The sequence below is a fragment of the Notolepis coatsorum genome, assembly GCF_963971535.1.
Source record: "Notolepis coatsorum genome assembly, chromosome: 9".
NCBI lineage: Eukaryota > Metazoa > Chordata > Actinopteri > Aulopiformes > Paralepididae > Notolepis > Notolepis coatsorum.
In genome coordinates, this window is record NC_140173.1 from 19,338,087 (window position 1) to 19,362,589 (window position 24,503).

General features: G+C 45.4%; 1 protein-coding gene across 1 annotated transcript in view; it reads left to right on the forward strand.

The window, feature by feature from the left end:
- The window catches only part of LOC311234555 (uncharacterized protein), a gene marked incomplete at its 5' end in the record, with an annotated part of 132,503 nt that overhangs the window by 91,586 nt on the left and 16,414 nt on the right, over positions 1-24,503 (forward strand). Inside the window, 2 exon segments of the mRNA XM_084321804.1 lie at positions 21,512-21,667; positions 21,670-21,831. Coding sequence (XP_084177930.1) covers positions 21,512-21,667; positions 21,670-21,831 — 318 coding nt within the window.

Below are 24,503 nucleotides of genomic sequence, written 5' to 3' on the forward strand. Positions count from 1 at the left end.
TCGAAGTATCGATACATACCGATACTGAATATTTAAAACGGTTTCGATATTCATTTCCCGAAATACCGATACTTTCTGCAGTATCGATACCAGCTGGCTTGCTTCCGCAAGTTGTTGACAGACAGACACGCTGCTGTCCTCCTCCTCCTCAGAGACCAACAGACACAAGCTGCTGCAGCCTCCTCCCCCTCACAGACGCGTCAGACCTGTCTTCAGTTTGTAAACAAAGCTATTAGCTAACGTTAGCTAGTCCGTTAGCTCCGTCCGTTAGCTCCATTAGCTTATGCTAGCTAGCTGGCCACCTTTATAATTACTTCATGGAAACGGAGTAACGTCAAGCCGAGCCCACCCACACTACACCAGTACACGCATGCAGCCTCCTCCCCCTCACAGACGCGTCAGACCTGTCTTCAGTTTGTAAACAAAGCTATTAGCTAACGTTAGCTAGTCCATTAGCTCTGTCCGTTAGCGCAGTTAGCTTATGCTAGCTAGCTGGCCACCTTTATAATTACTTCATGGAAACGGAGTAACGTCAGGTCGAGCCCATCCATACTACACTAGTACAAAACTAGAAAGGTGCGCTCAGTAGGTGGCAGTCACACATTTCTTCTCTCTCACTTTTTAAAACAAAGGGTTTTAAAAGTGTATTTATCTTCTCGTATAGTACCAGAGAGAAGCTGAGGAGAATCAACCAGCAACAAAAGCAAAATTTGTTAAAAAAAATATATATATATTATTATTTATTTATTTTTTGGTATCGAAATGGTATCGAAGTATCGATACTTTTCAAGGTATCGTATCGAAGTCGAAATTCCAGTATCGTGACAACACTACTACCTACACGGAGGCTGGCGACACGATCAACGGCAACATTCCTCCACTACCACCTCTACAAAAGAACCCACAAGAGGCCACAGCGAGAATCGAGGCGCCCAGCACGTCGTGGGACCAAATCAGTTTTCACGTACCACACTTAAACAGATGTGTCCTTCAGTTATTGGTGTAAAGTTGTGGAATTCTCTCCATAGCGAGCTTAAGGGATGTAATAGTGTTTATCAATTCAAAAAAAATTATAAAAAAAAAATGTTTAGTCAGTATGCAAATCAAATGTGATCTGAATAGTGAGATCTTTTCTTTTTTTTTCTCTTTCTTTTATTCTTTATTTTTTATCATTATTATTATTATTACATTTTTTCTTGTTTAACTGTGGATTGTGTGTTTCTTTTATAATGGTATAAATGATTATTTGTGTAAATTAGGTTGTACGCCGACGATTATGTAAATACTTGTTAGTTTAAGAATAAGGGGCAGGTAACTATAAGATTTATTCTTCTTCCTGCTCCTTTTGTCCATGGAATGACTATTTATGATTGTGTAATGAAGAAACTATGATTGTATGATTCCATGATGTGGCAAATAAAAACTCTGAACTGAACTGAAACAGCGAGGCATCGCCTGATGGCCGGCGAGCTAGCCGGCGAGCTAACAGGGCTAACATCAATGGACAAAGGACCCAGAAAGCTAACGGGGCTAACAACAATGGACATAAGACCCCATCCCCCCCCTCCCCACCTACCGCCACCCGGTCAACCAGACACCACAGACAATCAACATTGAACTTGACGACATAAACCAAATAATGAACACAAATGGACTCCACATATTCCACCTTAACACTTTGGTCGCTAGGGATGGGTACCTTTCACATTTGAACCGATACCGGTACCGGTACCTGTGAATCGATACCGGTACCCAACGGTACCTTTTTTCGGTACTTTAGTCTCAAGAAATTTAATTTACTTACCTCAGTCGTAAAAAAGAAATCCAAACTTCAAATAACTACAATTTCGACAGTTTTCGGCTTGTCATTGCTCCGACTGCTTTGTTGTTGAATCAAGTCAAATCCTAGGTAAGCATATATTGTGCGTGTGAACGTTGACAAAAAAAGAAAAAAGTTAAAAAAAAAATAAAAAAAAATAATAATTTTTTTTTTTTTTTTTTTTCGGTTTCTCACTTGATTCGATACTCGGTAGTACCGACGTGTTTCGGTTCGGTACCTCAAAAGTACCGAATTCGGTACCCATCCCTATTGGTCGCCAGGCTTATATTCTTAATATACCATCCTCCGCCAGCGCTATTTGTCTATATGGGGATGTTTACCTTCTTTGCAGGGCTATAACTTTTTTAATTGTATTGCTAAATTGACATTACTATGGCCCATTCAACGTCCTATATCTATTGTTCAGGGTGTAGCAACGTTATACTTTTTCATTCACATATTCATACTAAAATACGGTCTAAAGTATAAGTATGTTTTTATCGTTTTCTGCAGCTTTCTCCAGAACATGATTTATAGCCCCAAATGCATTATATTGATGATGAAATACAGTTTGATAGGAATCTGCGCGAGATAAAAAATTTCAAATGGACGTGCTTCTAGAAGTTACTACTGATCATCTGATGTTGACCGGATGGGGGGGGGGGGTCGTTTATAATTCCGTGGCCAACGTTAGATGATTCATCTAGTGTGGGTGATCATTAGATGATCATTAGAGCAGTTAGTATCGAACACGTTAAAGAATAACGCTGAATATTACCGTAGCTTCCTCATAGCGTTGGGCGATGAGCGTGGAACAGAAATATTCCTATTATGGGATGTAGAAATATGCGATCCATTTCCAGGTTGTATAATAGTATATACGTCCAAATCATGTTGTTTATCGAGTTATTGGTAACGGATTGCTATCCGTTGTGTCTAGCTCGAGTCCTGGGACTATTACCGAGTGATCGGACCGAATTGAAATGAGCACCAGCTTCCATTTCCTGTTTCCGCTCTGGGCGATCCGCCGATCGGCCACCAGATGGCGCTCTTGAACCGTTGGAGAGTTGAGAGGGGCTCAACAGTAGATCTCAAGTCTCCGGGGGAGAAATATGATTTCGATCACAGATTTTTGAAATATTGATATCAAAGACGTGGTACGGCGTCTTTGGCAGAATGAGCATGGCGGGGAAAGACGTCCTACGGCGTTTTTGGCGACCATAGTGTTAACACTAACAGCCTGAGACCTAAACTGGCTGAAATCAGACAATTGTTTTTAAACGGTAAGGCAAACATATTGTGTTTCACAGAAACAAAGCTAGACTCATCTGTACAGGATCCAGATATTGAAATCGAAAACTATTCAATAGTCAGGAGGGATAGGAATCAATATGGAGGTGGCGTCTACGTATACACAAAGATACCAAATTCATAAACTGTACTGACCTTAACCATGACGAAATTGAAACTGTTTGGATTGAAATCTTATTCGATAGAGCAAAATCAGTACTAGTAAGCACAATCTATAGACCGCCAGAACAGAGTGGCTTCTATGACACACTTGATGAGTGTTTATGTTTAGCTGGGGTGGAGGGTGTAGAAAAAATGCACACACCACTGAGGATAAACGGGGCTACCGTGGACAGGGTGAGCAGCTTCAAGTACCTGGGGGTCCACATCTCAGAGGACCTGACATGGACAACACACATAGACTCAGTCGTAAAAAAGGTGAAGCAGCGCCTCTACCACCTGAGACAGTTTAAGGAAGTTCAGAGTATCTGGGAAGATACTCCAGTCCTTCTACTCCGGAGGCGTGTAGCCTTTTTGCAACGCGTCCGCGTTTCCGGGTTCCCGTTTTGCGCTCTGATTGGCCGCTGACCTACGCTAGTACGCCCCCCTCGCTATGAGCGTAGCAGGAGGACGGATGCTGAAATCGAACAGCTGTTTCCGCGAGTACGCCCCCCTCGCTATGAGCCGCCGTTCTCGAAACCTAACAATGCCCGATCTAAAATGGTTCTCTCCTCTTTGTATACCTTTGTCCTCACAAGTATTCTGCCAGGAATATGGACACGACAATAGTAGTAGTTATAAGGTGTTGACGGACACTGATGTTGATACGTTAGCCCCTTTAGCTGCACTAACGCTGTTGTTAGCTTACATGCTAACGTGAATGGGATCGAGCATAGCATTGCGGCTAGGCTAGCTACCGAAACCTAACAATGCCCGATCTAAAATGGTTCTCTCCTCTTTGTATGTTTGTCCTCACAAGTATTCTGCCAGGGAACTTATGGACACGACTACCCAGCTCCCCTCTAGGTCTGAAAATGGCAGTTTGTGACACAGTTTTTTTCTGTGATGAGAAGTAGGCCAGACTGTGCAGCAAAACTAGCTGGACTTGCTAGGGAGGTGACAACTACCCTATTATCTTTGTCTGCTAGTCTTCAACCTGTTACCCTGCTAGCTAAACAACAACATGCTAACCACCGGCATATTGGACCCCACCTACCATACCCGAGTTTAGCGTGCTGGTTGCTAGCTGTGGAGGTTAGCATGCTGGTTGAAAATTGTATACAGATGCAGAATGGGTACAATATACAGTACAGCTCAATACACACAATTGTTAAGGGAATGCAGACCAGAGAAAGAATTTCGTCTTGTTTACATTTTCAATTCTTTGTGACATATATGACATACATAAAGTTGTGGAAAAAAAGTCAGCACACCGTCTGCCGTGTTCCCAAGTTTAATTTACTTTAACACAACGTTTCGGCCTGTGGCCTTTGTCAAGTGTCACCAACATGTGAAAAGGGGTGGGGTATATATATTAGGGGTCAAGGTTGAACCAGGTCAAGGTTTAAATCAATTAGCCTATAGGCTACAAATTTACAAAACATATTACAGCTTTAAGTGTTAGAACATACGGTACATATAGTTACAATAACAGTAGTACGGTAGTTAGTAGTTAGATGTAACACACTTTCACATGTAAAAATAGAGAACAAATATATAATGAGAAAACTTAAAAAACAGACACTTGAAAAAGGCCACAGGCCGAAACGTTGTGTTAAATTATATTAAACTTGGGAACACTGCAGACGGTGTGCTGACTTTTTTTTCACAACTTTACTCTATTTGAGTCAAGCACCTGTGACTATACTTTGGATGTGCGTGAGTCTTCTCTACTACATATGACATACATGACATACAGATAGACAGTACTGCTACATCTAGACATTTATGACCAGATCTACAAATACAGTACTGTTTGAATACAAAAAGGGTCTAAAAAAGAGAGTATACATTTGAGGGGGAAGAAACTGTACATTGGAGGAGGTTGGGTAATATAAAAACAGAATGCTGGTCTGAACAGCAACTACAAAATCACAAAACTAAAGAGAACAGATGGTGGAGGTAAACGGTACCCTACCCCCCCCCCCCCCCCCCCTCCCAGTGAGCTGTGGTGTTCCACAAGGAAGCACACTAGGACCGCTACTGTTCCTAATTTATGCAAATGACATGTCGTCGGCTTGTGACTGCAACTTGTTCCTGTTTGCGGACGACTCAGCCCTGCTGGTCTCTGACAAGAACAAGTTACAGGTTGAAAAAACCCTCAGCTCGGAACTAGGCAAAATCTGCACCTGGCTCGCTGACAACAAACTATCATTACACCTGGGTAAAACAGAGTCCATTCTCTTCGGTTCAAATAACAAACTCAGCAAGACCGACGGCTTCTCAGTTACAGTGGGTGACACTATTGTCACAAGGAAAGATGAAATTACATACCTAGGTTCCATCCTAGAGGCAAATCTTTCGTGTGACAAAATGGCATCCAATGTAATAAAAAAAAGTCAACCAACAAACCAGCGTTTCCGTTAGCCGGTAATTACCGGTATTTGACCGGCAAAATCTGTTGAAGTCCGACATATTTAATCTCTCCGGTCTTAATGTCCGGTGAAAATACTTCCCTGAGTCTAAGCACAATTTGATTATTTGAATTGTATTAAAATAGGCTAAAATTAAATAGCCTATGCGATGAACGAAACGATCATTACATTAGTTTCCTCGTTGCTTCTAATAATGACAACGACGTTGTCAGCGAGAGCTTAGTGCTGGATGTGCGAACTTTTGTGAAGCAGCAGCAGCACAATGCAGTACTCCAGCAGTACTCCAATTCAGCCATTTTCAATTCAATGTTGGGTGGGGGGCGCTGCTGTGCGGTCCCCAGAAAAGAGCCAATAACAGCTGAATCAGCTGCTCTGCATCGACATACTCTCGCAAATAAGTCATTGGGAGGTGGAGAGAGAGAGAGTCGTCACGCAAACCCACAATAATGTTGCCGTCTCTCTCTGCCAAATTTCTCAGTTCTTCGCTTGATATAATTAATACAAATGTCCAATATAACGGAATTCGTTAGCTCATAAAAATGTGATTATAACAGACTGTTGTTTATTAATGTCGGGCGACTGCCCACAGACACCTATTTGATTTAAAGTCGGCAGCAGCACGAGTCTCTGGACTTATTTTATTTGGAATATAATGACTTTATACGCAAAAGTAGCCTAGTTTTAAGTAAAAATATTATAAATCTACATGCCTTGATGATGTCATTCTTTTGTTTTGTTGTCATTCTTTTGCCTATCAATTGTTTTTAAGCTCAATAAACTCTGACCGGAATTTCTCTCATTTGACCGGTAGATTGAAATCTACCGGACACTGAGGCCGGCAACAATTTTTTCTAACGGAAACCCTGCAACAAACTCGATTCTTGTACCGGATCTCCTCTCTGGTAAACAAGAATACCCTGAAGACTATGGCAGGAGCTCATTCAAGGATACTACGACTATGCTTGCACCTCAAAGGCGCTAAAAAACAAGATTACAAACATCACAAAACAAACTGGTCAGACTACTGCTTGACCTTACTCCTAGAACCCACCTCACCCCTGCCCACTTTGACAACCTAGGATGGCTTAGGCTGCAGTTAGACTGACTGATGTTTTCGTTTCGTTTTGAAGATGAGTTTCGCTTTTCCAGGTCGCAACGTAGCGGTAGCCGAGTGAGACATTCGTTTTGCAACCTGAGCACTTTCGTTTTGTCAGAACGAGGCATGGTCAGACCGCAACGGATCGCGTGTCGAATTCGGCACTGAGCATGCGCGGGAGGTAGTTACCTGCACATAAATCTTGAGAGCGCATTCCCGCCTCACGCGTCCACAGCAACACAACAACAACACAGCTATCGACCACAATATTTTGTTTGCTATGGCGAAAGTTTCAAGAGACCCGTTTACTTAGACCGACGACGAGGTCATACTGCTGCTAGAGTAGACAACAAGAGTACAGCAACTTGCAATGGGCCTGGTCTACAAGATACACTATACGACTAAGGTACCCATGTACATGTCAAGATTACTTCCCAAAGGTCAGTGAATACCACGATCACAACACCAGAGGGAGCTCCACAAACATGTCAAACCCAGATTCGGCTCAAACAAGGGACTAAACGTTTCGCAATTATGCCACATCAATGTGGAACGCCCTACCCACAGCTGTAAAGGAATGTGAATCACTACCCACTTTTAAAACCACTCTCAAAGAACACCTACGGGAGACTGCAATTTGAAACTGGCCCCTGTAAATGTCCTAACCCAACCCCCTCCAATGTACAGTAAATGTCCTAACCCAATAATACACAAGACCCTCTTCTTGGGACCAAGTAAGGTTGTCGATAATCCAATGTACAGTTACACCCCCCCCCCCCCCCCCCCCCACCTACCCAACCTCCTCCAATGTACAGTTTCTTCGTCAAATGTATATATATACTCTCTTTTTTAGACTTTTTGTATCACGTACACATACTGCATTTGTAAATCTGGTATGTCATAAATGTATGTAGCAGTACTGTCTATCTGTATATCGTGTGTGTCATATATGTTATGATGAATTGAAAATGGGGGACCCTGATGTAAACAAGACGAAAGTCTTTCTCTGGTCTGCATCCCCTTGACAATTGTGTGTATTGAGCTGTACTGTATTGTACCCATTCTGCAATCTGTTAATACAATTTCCAATCAACCAATCAATCAATCAATCAATCAAGCTAGAAAGCAGCACGCTAACCTCCAGTCAGCTAACCTCCACAGCTACAGTAGCAACCTAGCCCCTTTCGGGACCCGTGTGGCAGCATCACAGACCCAAGAGGGACCACCGCCACTACAGTAGCAACCAGCACGCTAACCTCCAGTCGGCTAGCAACACCGCACGCTAATAGTTAACCCCTTTCGTGACTGTGATGCACGGAGTGAATCCACAGTCACTTGCTCCTCAATAGGAAACCAACCTAGATTTACCCTGAAGGACTTGTTCTAACCGAACCGTTCGTTATACAAGTATCACAGAGACATTTCAAAGGTACTCACAGTTGCACGAGGGTTTCGGACAGAGATACGTGATGGTTTGAAAGCTCTGCGTTGCTAATAAACATTTTAAGTATTTTTTATAAACTGGTCAACACTGCACTATTTCCGGCGTTGGCTGCCTGGTGTGATCACAGCGCATGCGCATCATGCACCCAACGCCGGAAATAATGCAGTGTTGACCAGTTTATAAAAATTATTTCAAATGTTTATTAGCAACGCCGAGCTTTCAAACCATCCCGTATATCTGTCCGAAACCCTCGTGCAACTGTGAGTACCTTCGACATGTCTCTGTGATACTTGTATAACGAACTGTTCGGCCAGAACCAGTCCTTCAGGGTAAATCTAGGTTGGTTTCCTATTGAGGAGCAAGTGACTGTGGATTCACTCCGTGCATCACAGTCACGAAAGGGGCTAGCTAATGGCTAACCTCTTGTAAATTCGGTTATTATGTCCTACAGAGACTGTAGAGTCGGGAGACTGGTTTACTTAAAACGACCCTCCTGGGGGGTATCTCTTCCAATATTATCCAAAGACTCACCACGTTTAGTCCAACGCATCTTTTCCCCCACATATAGTCCAGTCTTTAGTCCACAGTGAATTGTTTATATTGACCAGACTCTCAGTCTACCCGACTTGGCGCATGCGCATTTCCCACACCACCACCATCCAACATTAGGGCGAAACGCTCGATGGATGGATGGATGGATGGATGGATGGGAGAGAACATTTTGTTCAAGGATAGATCTATTTTATTTGGTTAGTTTATAGATTTTATTTCGTTACAATTACTCATACATATCTATTTAAATATAATTACTGTAACACACAAGCAGATAGTTGGATATGATTATAGCATAGTTATAATATATAATATAATATATTATTGATTGAAAACTTGCAGAATGGGTACAATATAGTACGGCTCAATACACACAAGTGTTAAGGGGATGCAGACCAGAGAGACTTTCGTCTAGTTTACATCAGGTTCCCCCATTTTCAATTCATCGTAACATTTATGACATGACAACATGCAGATAAACAGTACTGTTTCATCCAGCCATTTATGACAAGATATACAAATATACAGTACTGTTTAAGAGACAGTTTCTAAAAGAGAGTATACATTTGAGGGGGAAGAAACTGTACATTGGATGTTTACAGGGGCCAGTTTCGAATTGCAGCCTCCCGTAGGTGCTCTTTGAGAGCAGTTTTGAAGGATGGTATTCACAGGTTTCTTGCGTCACAAAAGAAAACGTTTATAGCCCATCAATATATGCTAATCCAGTTTACAGTATTAGCACAGATAGGAGCAGCCAGGTAGAGTTGCCTCCTAATTCGTTTGTTTTCAGCTAGTTCCCTGCCTTTCCTTGCTATGGTGTACTGCTTTTTCTTAGTGGGTCCAATACTTTTTTCCTGTTTTATTCCACTTTATTACATATAATTTATTTACATATGGACTTTAATGTTTAGATTTATTGTCTGGATTCTTTGAGTTAATACCAAAGTCTGGTGCAAATTTCACTTGAATACGCTCATTGGAAATACATTTACTGGACAAAATGTTGATGTGTTCAATACTTATTTCCCCCACTGTATGTGACCAGTGTGGGAAGAGCTTCTCTCAGTTAGGATATTTGAAAATGCACCAGCTCATTTGATTGATTGATTGATTGATTGATTGATTGATTGATTGAAAATTGTATTAACAGATTTCAGAATGGGTACAATACAGTACAGCTCAATACACACATGTTAAGGGGATGCAGACCAGAGAAAGACTTCCGTCTTGTTTACATCAGGGTCCCCCATTTTCAATTCATCATAACATATGACATACATGACATACAGATAGACAGTACGTATTCACACAGGAGAGAAGCTCTACTCATGTGAACAATGTGAGAAGAGCTTTAGAACAAATTCACATCTCCTGACACATCAGTGCACGTCCACACATCCACATGTGATGGAGGATTCAGTAACATAATATTATTGCTAAAACACAAGGAAGAGGAGATTTTTTGGATGTCAAACCTATTAATTGACCTGTACATTGATACAGGAGAGAAACCTATATCCTCTAGCTTGTCTTTATATTGAAACTTGACCCTCTTACTCTCTCATCTCTATCCTTGTTTCTTTTTTCTGTCTCACCACCTTGAGGAGGACCCTACGTTTTCTCACATTCTTCAGGGGTTTAGTAACACATGGCTTGTTATTATATGCATGCTTTATACACAACACATGCATAACATGGAAATGCTCTTGATGAGGAGATCTTTCCATTTTTCATATCATATAAAGATTATATATAAGAGTAATGTCACAAATACTTAAAAACATGTTGGTCTTAAAACATGTTGGTCAGAGAGAAAACCAATGAGGACAGTTTTTTTTGTTGCTTTCAAAATAAGTGTTTATTTGCCTTCAAATGTCTTGGTACATGAAAGGGATGGATATTCTATGATACCACTACATGGAATTATCTTCTTTAGTGTTTGCTATTATGTAACTGCTTGTGGTTTATGGGAATTGCAGAGCAACCTGATGCAGAAATGACTGTAACTATTGTGTCATTATTGTGTGTATATTGACAGAGTAATGGCTGAGTGTTGATGAAACTATCAAAACATTCCAGGGACGAGATCAATTAACTTTAAATTCAATCAATTCAAAATGTAAACAAATTGTTGTCATGTAGTAAAACCTTTTCATGACAAAATGGTGTCAATATTTCATTTTTAAATAGAATATTGACTGAATTAATTTAATTAAAAACATCACATCAAAATGTTTGATATGCTAATGTTCTATAGATACGTGGGAATTTATCTATTATAAGTAAACTAAGACAATGACATAGACAATGAAGACACTGAAATATAACTATGAATGTAATAATTAGAGGCATGTTGTCTTGTCTCCTGTAGGGGAGTGTCTACAGACAGACAGGTTATCATGTCTCCTGTAGGGGAGTGTCTACAGACAGACAGGTTATCATGTCTCCTGTAGGGGAGTGTAGACAGACAGACAGGTTATCATGTCTCCTGTAGGGAGTGTAGACAGACAGACAGGTTATCATGTCTCCTGTAGGGAGTGTATACAGACAGACAGGTTATCATGTCTCCTGTAGGGGAGTGTAGACAGACAGACAGGTTATCATGTCTCCTGTAGGGAGTGTATACAGACAGACAGGTTATCATGTCTCCTGTAGGGAGTGTATACAGACAGACAGGTTATCATGTCTCCTGTAGGAGAGTGTATACAGACAGACAGGTTATCATGTCTCCTGTAGGGGAGTGTATACAGACAGACAGGTTATCATGTCTCCTGTGGGGGAGTGTATACAGACAGACAAGTTATCATGTCCCATCATCACTGCCCACTTTGACAACCTAGGATGGCTTAGAGTAGACGACAGAGTACAGCAACTTGCAATGGGCCTGGTCTACAAGATACACTACACGACCAAGGTACCCATGTACATGACTAAATACTTCCCAAAGGTCAGTGAATACCACGATCACAACACCAGAGGGAGCTCCACAAATCATGTTAAACCCAGATTCGGCTCAAACAAGGGACTAAACACGTTTCGCAATTATGCCACATCAATGTGGAACGCCCTACCCAAAGCTGTAAAGGAATGTGAATCACTACCCACTTTCAAAAACACTCTCAAAAAACACCTAAGGGAGACTGCAACTCGAAACTGGCCCCTGTAAATGTCCGAACACAACCCCCTCCAATGTAGTATGGTCTTGTCAATAATCCAATGTACAGTGTTGTTTGTACAGTTGTACAGTGTCCCCCACCCACCCCTCCTACCCAACCCCCCCCCCCCCCCCCACTCCTACCCAACCCCCCCCCCCCCACCCACCCACCCAACCACCTCCAATGTACAGTCCCCCACCCACCCCTCCTACCCAACCCCCCCCCCCCACTCCTACCCAACCCCCCCCCCCCCCCCCCCAACCACCTCCAATGTACAGTCCCCCCCCACCCCCACCTACCCAATCCAATGTACAGTTACTACGCCTAATGTATATACTCTTTTCTTTCTGGACTCTTTTTGTATCACAAACAGTACTGTAATTGCAAATCTGGTATGTCATAAATGTATAGATGTAGCAGTACTGTCTATCTGTATGTCATGTATGTCATATATGTTACGATGAATTGAAAATGGGGGACCCTGATGTAAACAAGACGAAAGTCTTTCTCTGGTCTGCATCCCCTTAACAATTGTATGTATTGAGCTGTACTGTACTGTACCCATTCTGCAATCTGTTAATAAAGTTTTCATTCATTCATTCATTCATGTCTCCTGTGGGGGAGTGTATACAGACAGACAAGTTATCATGTCTCCTGTGGGGAGTGTCTACAGACAGACAGGTTATCATGTCTCCTAGGGGAGTGTATACAGACAGACATGTCTGTGCAGTGATCGATTGAATGAAAATTGTATTAACAGATTGCAGAATGGGTACAATACAGTACGGCCCAATACACACAATTGTTAAGGGGATGCAGACCAGAGAAAGACTTTCGTCTTGTTTACATCAGGGTCCCCCATTTTCAATTCATAATGAATTGTAAGTAAGGGTGCAATTAGAACCCTGCAATCCATTCTTTGTGGATCTAGCCCTAAGTAGGGTATCTGTTGTGAAGGATCAGATTAAACCGAATATATATATTTATTTATGGATATATATTTAATAGTATTTGTATATCGTTTGATATCCCTTGTATATTCCTTGTACATATACACTGAATATCCCTTTAGTCTACTAACAGCCCATAATAGTTTCATTCTCTCATTGGACAAGAACTTGGCGCCAGCAGCCAAGCCCCTTGGTTCAAGTTCAATCGTGCCGACGAACATGTCGTTACTAGCCCGGTTCCGCGTAGGAATACGTCTGGCGAAATACGAATGGTACTATTTGTTCACAGCGCATATATATATGGCGCAAGTAAAGTAGAACTTCCTTTTAGTCCCTTAGCCCTTAGTTCTTTACCCTCCAACCTAGTGGCAAGACGTTAAGCCTCACCCACAATACACGTGTGGTGCAGTATGGTCAATTTGGCCTCAGAATGGCATTGAGACATCGTGTGGATTAATAGTTGAATTGTCATAGTTTGGCACTATACCGTCGAGTGGGACGTATTTCTATTAAGTTAATAATAGTCTATTATGTATGGTGCATCGTTCGGTTAGAGTTATAAAGTGAGCAGTACCCCCATCGTTTCCTCGCGTTATCTAGAGTCTTAACCAGGCTGGGCAGACCACGTGTGGTGCTTTCATCCGAGGAGTTCTGGGCCAGGACGAGTGGACCTGCACATTGGATTACCTTACCCGGACGACGGCGAGCCCTACACGGCTTGGATTATCTACTTGCTTTGGGTGCTTTGATTATGCCATGGATAACAGCCAACACTGGTAAGTGTTGGAACTACCCCCGAGAGGAGTCCAGGTGAGACGGCGCTCTAACCCGAGTGAGGTCGCCTCACGTCTCTTCGTTGTGGACCGGCAGCTACCGTCTACAAGAGGGCCCAGCTGTATTCATCTGTGGACCAAGGTTCTGTGGGCACCGTGTTCAGTACTCTGAATTCTCCCAAGAAATCGTTGGCCAGATGGGATATCGCCGGCGGCTCTCCTAACCCCCCCCCCCCCCCCCTACTGACTTACAACCAGCGGGACCCCCTTTAGTGTATCCAGCTATAATAATTAAGTACCATCGCTATAGTTCCCTAAAGAACCAGGTTGTATACTTGCTTCCTGCGTAACCAGAGATTGGACATTCAATGTTGATTTGCCTACGAATACTCATTTGCCTTACAAGTGCATTCAAATCATAAATGTCATTAAGTGAACGTTGTATATACCCTTTGCTATATATTAAATATTCGATTTATACATTTGTGTGGACTTGGTTTCATCAGGTGGGAAAGTGTTCATCATATCTATATCATGTACTGTGTGGCCAGTAGTTAAAGTACATAAAGCGGTAGTGGTTTAATGATACCATACTTATCAATACAGTCAGGGAATTGTACCCCTCAGTTACAATTGGTCCTTCGAGCCGGAGGGTAACTAGTGTAATATTAATATAGTGTTATTAATATTGAAATGGCCTATGATGAACACTCCACGAAACGGTCCTCCTAACGTAGAACGCCCGCGGCGCAGACGACAGACACCTCAGTACTTAGAGGATTACGCTGTCAGTCAACTACCTAGCCTTCGACAAACGGTAAACGCGGTAAAAGTAGAAAGTAAAATTATGTCTGACCTTAACGACCAGGTTACCCCGACCACAGAGGCCCTAGTGGGTTCTAATGTAACTGACCAAGCTCACGGTGGGGACCAGGAGGGAGCTGACATGCCTTTACCCCCCGCCAATACCGAAGAAGTAGTCCCCGACCAGCCCCGGGAGGAAGACAACCCTACAGAGAGAGAACTCTGCACGGAACAAGATGAGGAGAGCGCCGAGGAGATAGAGCTCCAGGACTCCCCAACGAGTACAGCCAGGAGCGGCTCACCTCTACAACCGTCTTCCCCCAGCGAAGCGGAGAGGATGCTATCACAGGCGTTCCTCGTCAGCCTGACAGCCTCTACCGAACGCGATCGACTCCAGGGTGAACGCGATCGACTTCAGGGTGAACGCGATCGACTCCAGACGCAGCAACGGAGCGAAGAAGAGCGCATACGCCTGGAGATGAGACGCCTTCAGACGGAAGAGAATATGGCAAGAGGCCGAGCAGACACCCAGCGTGCCGCTGCCGGTGCCCAAAGAGAAACAGAGCGCGACCTCGCTCTCATCCAGCGTGAAACAGAGCGCGACATCGCTTTCATCAAGCGCGAAGCCGAGCGCGACAGACTACAAGCGCAGCTAATGGAGCAGCTGATCCTCAAGGCAACACCCTCTCCCTCCGCCAGGGGTTCAAGGAACTCGTCGAGACAACAGTCAAGGGCAGCGTCTCCTAACCGAGCAAGCGACCCTGAACTTGACCAACAGACCAAGCCTATACCCCCCGCAGACCCCCTTCCCCGACCGGTCCAAGCGAGACCCAGCTACAAGGAAGGAGCGGCATACACTGCGGAGAAGCTAAATAAACGACTACAGGATCTAGAGGACCTGATAGAAGAAGAAGAGGGAGAGGAGGAGAACCAAGCCCGACGACAGCACAGTACTCCACCGGACCAGGAGGTCCAGTACAGCCCAGGCTATACCCCTGCGGCGCTGCGCTACAGACCCCCGACTCTATTCACGGGTGAGCATGACGCACGACCAGCCCCGAGGAATAGCACCTGGACCAGCGGGCCATGGTACCCTGCCGGTACCAGCCCACAGAGAGGCGCAAGAGGAGACTCGCCTAGGAGGCCTCTCCCCCAACGCTCGCCGATGTATCAGCCATCCACGGCGTCATACATTGGTACACCGACGTTTCCAGACTTCACCTATGAGAATCGAGCACAGTACACGGAGCTCCGGATGTGCTTAGAGACAATGATGGTGGATGTCGCTGATGAACGCCACAAGTATGCAATATTACTGAAGCACCTGAAAGTACCCCGAGCGCACAATATAGCGCTAGCCTATGCCACCTCTACGACCCCATACACCGCGGCTCTAGCAGCGCTGGACCAGAGATATGGACGTATATGGGATTACGTAATCCAAGAGATAAGGCATATTGACCGCCTACCCCCAGCAACAGACAATCGCTCATTAGACGACCTGTCTATAAAAGTGCAGTCCCTGGTAGGGATGCTGGGAGCGCAACGAGAAAAGGGTATGCACGAGCTATACGCCAACTCTAACGTCGAGAGGATTTTAGAGAAGCTGCCACCCGCCAGACAAGAGCGCTTCAGGCGGCAGAGAGACCACCGTGATCCTAACGGTCCCGAACCATCCCTCCTCGATCTAGCCGACTTCCTGGCGAGAGAAGTCAGCAGCTTACGACTGGATACGTTCGTGCAGAGCACACCAAGCTCCAGAGAGGGACCCAGGAGAATAAACGATGGAAGAAGATCGGTGACTGTCATGCACCAATCAGAATCAGTACCGAGCAGTAAGAACCACAGTACCCCCTCGAGGAAAGAGAAGTGGAAGATGGTGTGCCCGTACTGCGAGAAGGAACACTGGCTGTCACAATGTGACCTGTTCACCAAGATGAATGCAGAAGAAGTGAGTCAATGGATAAAGTCCAACAGGCGCTGTTACCGATGTGCGCGCAGTCACATGGCAGCCGAGTGCCGCCTAAAGAAGAGGTGCAGTCGGTGTGACGGAGCCCACCTAGATGTCCTACACGACAGTAACAGAAGAAAGCCTGCACCTGCACCATCGAGCAGCACCAAGGCAAGTGTCATGTACATTGACCCCGCCAGCAGCAGCGGCGCCCAAGTGCTCTTAAAGGTAGTCCGTGTAACATTGAGCTACCAAGATAAAGTCATGGACACTTACGCCGTCCTTGATGACGGGTCAGAGAAGACCCTTCTGCTCGCGTCCGCTGCGGCCCAGCTGGGACTGCGGGGGAGCGAGAACCAAATGACGATTCGGACAATAAGAAGAGATTTAAAGACGATAAAAGGCGAGAATGTCTCCTTCACTATCGCAGCAAGCGGGCAGCCAGAGCGACGGTATAGGATTACAAATGCTTTCACCAGCCAAGAAATAGGACTATCACAGTACACCTACCCCATCGCCAAGCTGATGGATAAATATGTGCACCTGCGTCAACTACCTATCCCGCTCATAGACGGCGCCACCCCGACCCTGCTGATAGGCTCCGACCATGCAGACCTCATAGTCCCGATAGACCGGGTCCATACAGGACCCAGAGGCTGTCCTGCAGCAGTCGAGACCCGCCTAGGATGGACACTACAAGGCCCCCTCGCTAAATCTCTCAACCGAACAGCAGCCACTAGCTGCCTCCACTCCAGAGTGACAGAAGAAGACACCACTCTCCTGCAGCATGTCGAGAGGCTATGGACACTAGAGACAATGCCCTTTAAGAACGAAAAGAAAGACATTCGTTCTAAAGAAGACATTTACGCCATAAACCTCCTCGAGCAAGGGACAAAGAGAGTCACAGTCGGCGGAGTGATGAGATACGCAACTCCACTCCTGAGGCGAGAGGGAATGCCCACCTTTCACGCCACGAAAGAAGCTACGGAGCGGTATCTATTGAACACAGAGCGGCGCCTAGCCAAAGACCCCGCTCAAGAGAGTGTGTACCGCGCTGAGATTGAGAAGCTAATCACAGCGGGACACGTAACGAAGATTGACTGGCGACGCCGTGCGCTGCTCCGCGCCTCTCTGATCAAAGACGGCTTTGATCTCCGGCAGCGGGCCAGCAGCGACCCCCCAGCATTACGCAGCCTCTCCCCAGAGGAGAAGCCCTTGCTACGGTTACCATGGAGAGAGAGGATCGGGGATGAGCAACCAGCCATCTACCAAGAGGAAGTCCTCCCTTTCGGAACCACATGCAGCCCGTGCTGTGCTACATTTGCACTGCAGAGACACGTCGCAGAGGACCCAGCAGCAGATGAAGAGGTCCGACACAGTGTGAAGAACAGTTTCTACGTGGACAACTGTTTACAAAGCGTTTCGACTCAAGAAGAAGCCGAGGCTCTCCTACTCAAGCTACGCGCCTCTCTGATCAAAGGCGGCTTTGATCTCAGGCAGTGGGCCAGCAGCGACCCGCACGTATTGCGCCGCCTCTCCCCCGCGGACAAGGCTGCCAGCAGCGAGACCTGGATGGCGACAATCCCAGGAGAAGCCCAAGAAATGACACTAGGACTAGTCTGGCGCTTCAAAACAGACTCGCTCCACTATAGACACAAACCCCTGACCACGGAGCAGGGAAGGTCGACGGCGATACCGACCACCAGACGGAGTGTGTACAGAACACTCGCCAGACAATATGACCCGTTGGGATGTATTCTACCTTACACCACCAGGGCAAAGATGATTGTACGAGCACTATGGGACAAGGACCAGGGCTGGGACGACCCAATACCCGCACCCCTTGCCTCCACATGGAGAGAGTGGGAGACGGAACTCCGCTCACTCCCAGGCGTCAATATACGCCGCAGCTACTTCCCACCCACAGTGAGGCCAGAGACATGCAAGATGGATCTACACGTCTTCAGTGACGCCTCCGAAGTAGCCTATGGATCGGTGGCCTACTTGCGTGCCCAAGAGAAGGGAGGAGAGATACACACCGCTTTCATCCTGGCTCGCTCAAGAATAGCCCCACGAAAGCAACAATCTATCCCGCGTCTAGAGCTCTGCGCAGCCCTAGCAGGAGCGCATCTAGCCACGTTAATCCAACGTGAACTCACCATTCCGGTGCACAGAACAATCTTGTGGTCAGATTCCACGACAGTACTCACATGGATCAAGTCTGATTCATGCAGATACAAAGCCTTCGTGGGAGTCAGAGTCACCGAGATTCAAGAGTTAACAGAAACAGCGAGCTGGCGGTATGTGGACACCAAACACAACCCAGCTGACGTCATCACCCGGGGAATGTCCCTAGATGACCTCACCCGTCGCAACATCTACAGTGACGGACCAGAGTTCCTCAAGCTCCCGGAAGAAGAGTGGCCTACGCCCACCCCACGGGAAGCGAGTAAAGAGGAGGCTGAGAACAAGAAACCTATGTTCTGTGGACTGAGCACAGTCGCCTCCACAGACCCCAACATAGATGATTGCATTACCCTACAGAGTGCGCAGCTAAAGACATTCCTGTGGCACCACCCAGAGATTCAGCCCACTGCCGACATTTCAGCAGCTGACTACGAAGAAGCAGAACTTCTTCTACTACAACGAGCCCAGAGAGACTCGTTCCCCGATGAGCTAGACTGTCTACAGGGAGGAAAGCCCGTCCCATCAGACAGCAGATTGCTCCACCTGGCACCCGAGAGCGACGCCCATAATCTCATCAGAGTGGGTGGTCGTCTGCGGAGAGCCCCCGACCTACCGGATGACGTTAAGTACCCGATAGTCTTGAACAGCCGACACAAGGTCACAGAGCTGATCATAAAGAAATACGACGAGGATGTACACCACGCAGGAGCAGAGAGAGTCTTCGCGGAGATCAGACGTCGCTATTGGATACTTCAAGGGAGAGAAGCAGTGCGACGCTTCCAGCGAACCTGTCTAGACTGCCGAAAGTGGCGCGCGCAGCCCAGCATACCCCGGATGGCTGACCTACCTCCCTGTCGCCTCCGACTCGGCGACAAGCCATTCCACTCCACAGGCATGGACTGTTTTGGCCCGTTGTATATAAAGAAAGGAAGAGGAACCGAGAAGCGGTGGGGTATTGTATTCAAATGCATGACCACCAGAGCGATACATATCGAACTCCTTCCAACCATGAGCACAGACTCATTCCTTATGGCCTTCCGAAGATTCACATCACGGAAAGGAAAACCGTCTACATTGTTGTCTGATCACGGGACAAACTTCAAAGGCGGAGAAAGAGAGCTGAGAGAGAGCTTCCAAGCTAATAGAACTGCCCAGACTCCCAGACACTATCGATGACGACCATGACCCCATGACTTTGTGAGTTGACTGACCCTTACAGCGGACCTTGAGTGGTAGACAGTGCGGTTAATCTGTCTCTGCTTAGCTAATTAGGTGGGACTAATTAGGGGGCGGCTGTTGTGAAGGATCAGATTAAACCGAATATATATATTTATTTATGGATATATATTTAATAGTATTTGTATATCGTTTGATATCCCTTGTATATTCCTTGTACATATACACTGAATATCCCTTTAGTCTACTAACAGCCCATAATAGTTTCATTCTCTCATTGGACAAGAACTTGGCGCCAGCAGCCAAGCCCCTTGGTTCAAGTTCAATCGTGCCGAGGAACATGTCGTTACTAGCCCGGTTCCGCGTAGGAATACGTCTGGCGAAATACGAATGGTACTATTTGTTCACAGCGCATATATATATGGCGCAAGTAAAGTAGAACTTCCTTTTAGTCCCTTAGCCCTTAGTTCTTTACCCTCCAACCTAGTGGCAAGACGTTAAGCCTCACCCACGATACACGTGTGGTGCAGTATGGTCAATTTGGCCTCAGAATGGCATTGAGACATCGTGTGGATTAATAGTTGAATTGTCATAGTTTGGCACTATACCGTCGAGTGGGACGTATTTCTATTAAGTTAATAATAGTCTATTATGTATGGTGCATCGTTCGGTTAGAGTTATAAAGTGAGCAGTACCCCCATCGTTTCCTCGCGTTATCTAGAGTCTTAACCAGGCTGGGCAGACCACGTGTGGTGCTTTCATCCGAGGAGTTCTGGGCCAGGACGAGTGGACCTGCACATTGGATTACCTTACCCGGACGACGGCGAGCCCTACACGGCTTGGATTATCTACTTGCTTTGGGTGCTTTGATTATGCCATGGATAACAGCCAACACTGGTAAGTGTTGGAACTACCCCCGAGAGGAGTCCAGGTGAGACGGCGCTCTAACCCGAGTGAGGTCGCCTCACGTCTCTTCGTTGTGGACTGGCAGCTACCGTCTACAAGAGGGCCCAGCTGTATTCATCTGTGGACCAAGGTTCTGTGGGCACCGTGTTCAGTACTCTGAATTCTCCCAAGAAATCGTTGGCCAGATGGGATATCGCCGGCGGCTCTCCTAACCCCCCCCCCCTACTGACTTACAACCAGCGGGACCCCCTTTAGTGTATCCAGCTATAATAATTAAGTACCATCGCTATAGTTCCCTAAAGAACCAGGTTGTATACTTGCTTCCTGCGTAACCAGAGATTGGACATTCAATGTTGATTTGCCTACGAATACTCATTTGCCTTACAAGTGCATTCAAATCATAAATGTCATTAAGTGAACGTTGTATATACCCTTTGCTATATATTAAATATTCGATTTATACATTTGTGTGGACTTGGTTTCATCAGGTGGGAAAGTGTTCATCATATCTATATCATGTACTGTGTGGCCAGTAGTTAAAGTACATAAAGCGGTAGTGGTTCAATGATACCATACTTATCAATACAGTCAGGGAATTGTACCCCTCAGTTACAGTATCAGATATGTGCTTTGTTATGTTCAGTTTGTTTATTCAGTTTGTGGTAGAAATTTGTCACTTCTCTGACTCTCACGAAACGACATAGTGCACCTTTAATTCAACTAGCCAGCGCCCCCGCTAGAGGGCGTCGCGTACTTGTTGTAAAATCACCCTTTCAAGTCCTTCACGGTGTCGCCGTCATGGCCGCCGCAGTAGCGTTGGTATGTACAAGGAGCGAGTAGAGGACTGGGGCTTGAGTTCTGCAAACACATCGTGAGAAACAGAAAGCTTGCTGTCGTCGTGGCAACATGCCGGAACCCGGACGGAGCGGCGGAGCTGTCGGGTGGGCCGCCCGGTACCCGGACACAGAGTGATCGACCGTTCTGAAACTGGACGTTAACAGAGAAGATGACGTCAGAGGAGCGGCGGAACACGTGACACAGCGGTTCGGTAAAGTGGACCTGGTCATCAACCCCTCGGCTCTGCTCCACCCGTCCGTGAGGGGGGAGACGAGTCTGCGGGAGGTGTCGGCTCAGGTGACGTCAGGGGTTCCCCTCAAGACTGAAGCGTAGTCGTAGCCCAGTGGTTTGAATCATGTAACCATAACAATAACAATCTGTGCACAATTGTTATTTTATTTGCAAAGTGATCCATAAAGCTAAATGCCTTACTTCAACTCTATCCTTAAAGTTGTGTCTTACATTTGTAACAAACGAGAAATGCATGTCATTAGTTAGATTTTCTTTTATGAATTTGTTTGAATAAATAGTAGTAACCCAGTGGTTGACGGGATTCAAGGAGACCCACAGCAAAATAGTGAAATCCATGGGACCATGAATGAATGAATGAATGAATGAATGAATACTGTATTTAACAGATTGCAGAATGGGTACAATACAGTGTACAGCTCAATACACACAATTGTTAAGGGGATGCAGACCAGAGAAAGACTTTCGTCTTGTTTACATCAGGGTCCTCCATTTTCAATTCATAGTGACATTATGACATACACAACATACATCTTTTTACGGCTGTGGGTAGGGCGTTCCACATTGTTGTGGCATAATTGCCAAATGTGTTTAGTCCCTTGTTTGTGCCGAATCTGTGTTTAACATGATTTGTTGAGCTTCCTCTGGTGTTGTGGGCGTAGTATTCACTGACCTTTGTGAAGTATTTCGACATGTACATGGGTACCTCTGTGGTGTAGTGTATCTTGTAGACCAGGCCCATTGCAAGTTGCTGTACTCTGTAGTCTGTCGTCTACTCTAAGCCATTCTAGGTAGTCAAAGTGGGCAGAGGTGAGGTGGGTTCTAGGGGTAAGGTCAAGTAGTAGTCTGACCAGTTTGTTTAATGTTTTGTGATGTTTGTAATCTTGTTTTTAGCGCCTTTGAGGTGCTTTGGTACCATGAGGTGCAAGCATAGTCGTAGAGGAGATCCGGTACAAGAATCGAGTTTGTTGGTTGACCTTTTTTATTACATTGGATGCCATTTTGTCACAGGAAAGATTAGCCTCTAGGATGGAACCCAGGTAGGTAATTTCATCTTTCCTTGTGACAATATTGTCACCCACTGTAACTGAGAAGCCGTCGGTCTTGCTGAGTTTGTTATTTGAACCGAAGAGAATGGACTCTGTTTTGCCCATGTGTAATGATAGTTTGTTGTCTGCGAGCCATATGCAGATTTTGCCTAGTTCCGAGCTGAGGGTTTTTTCAACCTGTAACTTGTTCTTGTCAGAGACCAGCAGGGCTGAGTCGTCCGCAAACAGGAACAAGTTGCAGTCACAAGCTGACGACATGTCATTTGCATAAATTAGGAACAGTAGCGGTCCTAGTATGCTTCCTTGTGGAACACCACAGTTCACTGTGAGGGGGGGGGGGATAGGGTACCGTTTACCTCCACCATCTGTTCTCTCCCCTCCAGGTAGGATTGTATCCAGCTCACTGATAAACTATCAAAACCAATTGCTTTTAGCTTGTCAATCAGAATGGTGTGATTGACAGTGTCGAAGGCCTTTTGTAGGTCTAGCATGACCATGTTGCAGTATTTGCCCGCGTCCACCTCTTGCTTGATGTGGTCGTTCAAATAGAGAAGGCATGCGTCAGTGGAGTGGGATGTTCTGAAGCCAGATTGGAATTCGTAGATTAGATTTTTTTCCGCAAGGTACTTTTCTACCTGTTGGTAGACTATTTTTTCCATGACTTTCGAGATGGATGTAAGGATAGAAACAGGGCGGTAGTTGCCTGGGTCTAATTTGCTGCCCTTTTTGTGCAGGGGTGTTACTCTCGCAATTTTGAAGTCCTTGGGGACGTGTCCCTGTTTTATGGAGAGGTTTATTATGTGTGTGATGACTGGGGTGATGGCGGCTGCTGAGTCTCTGAGGAATTTGGAGGGGATGTTGTCATGGCCAGTGGCCTTGTTCGGTTGGAGGGCGCTCAGTTTTTTTAGTACCTCATCTGTTGTTACCATTTCTAGTTTGAAGTCGTCTGTGTGGACCCCTAGGTTCTTGTAGTATGCTACTATGTGTTCTACCCCATACTGCCCTGAGTGGGAGGGTAGTTTCTTTACCAGTGTTGTGGCTATGTTTGTGAAGAAGAAGAAGTGCACTGCACACCCTGATTAGTTGATTGAGTGAATGATTCAGGATTTATAATAGGTTACTTTGGAAGAACAATAACAATTCTAACAGCTCTAACAGCTCAATTATGTAAGTTGCTTCACCGAGTTTGGGGTTGATGCAATCGTCATACAGCTTTGAACCCTTGTACTGAAGAACCAAGTCTGTTTTAAAATGTTTTGGACAGCCCATGTATTTGTTGCAGTTGTGAAGTTAATCTAAATCACTTGGAGTGTGAATGTGATATATCAACCTGACTGTGAACACAACACTTACCATCTTTAGGTAATAAAGTACTCAACCTCTACTGTCTTTAACGCTGCATGAACACAACACTCTAACTTACCATCTTTAGGTAATAAAGTACTCAACCTCTACTGTCTTTAACGCTGCATGAACACAACACTCTAACTTACCATCTTTAGGTAATAAAGTACTCAACCTCTACTGTCTTTAACGCTGCATGAACACAACACTCTAACTTACCATCTTTAGATAATAAAGTACTCAACCTCTACTGTCTTTAACGCTGCATGAACACAACACTCTAACTTACCATCTTTAGGTAATAAAGTACTCAACCTCTACTGTCTT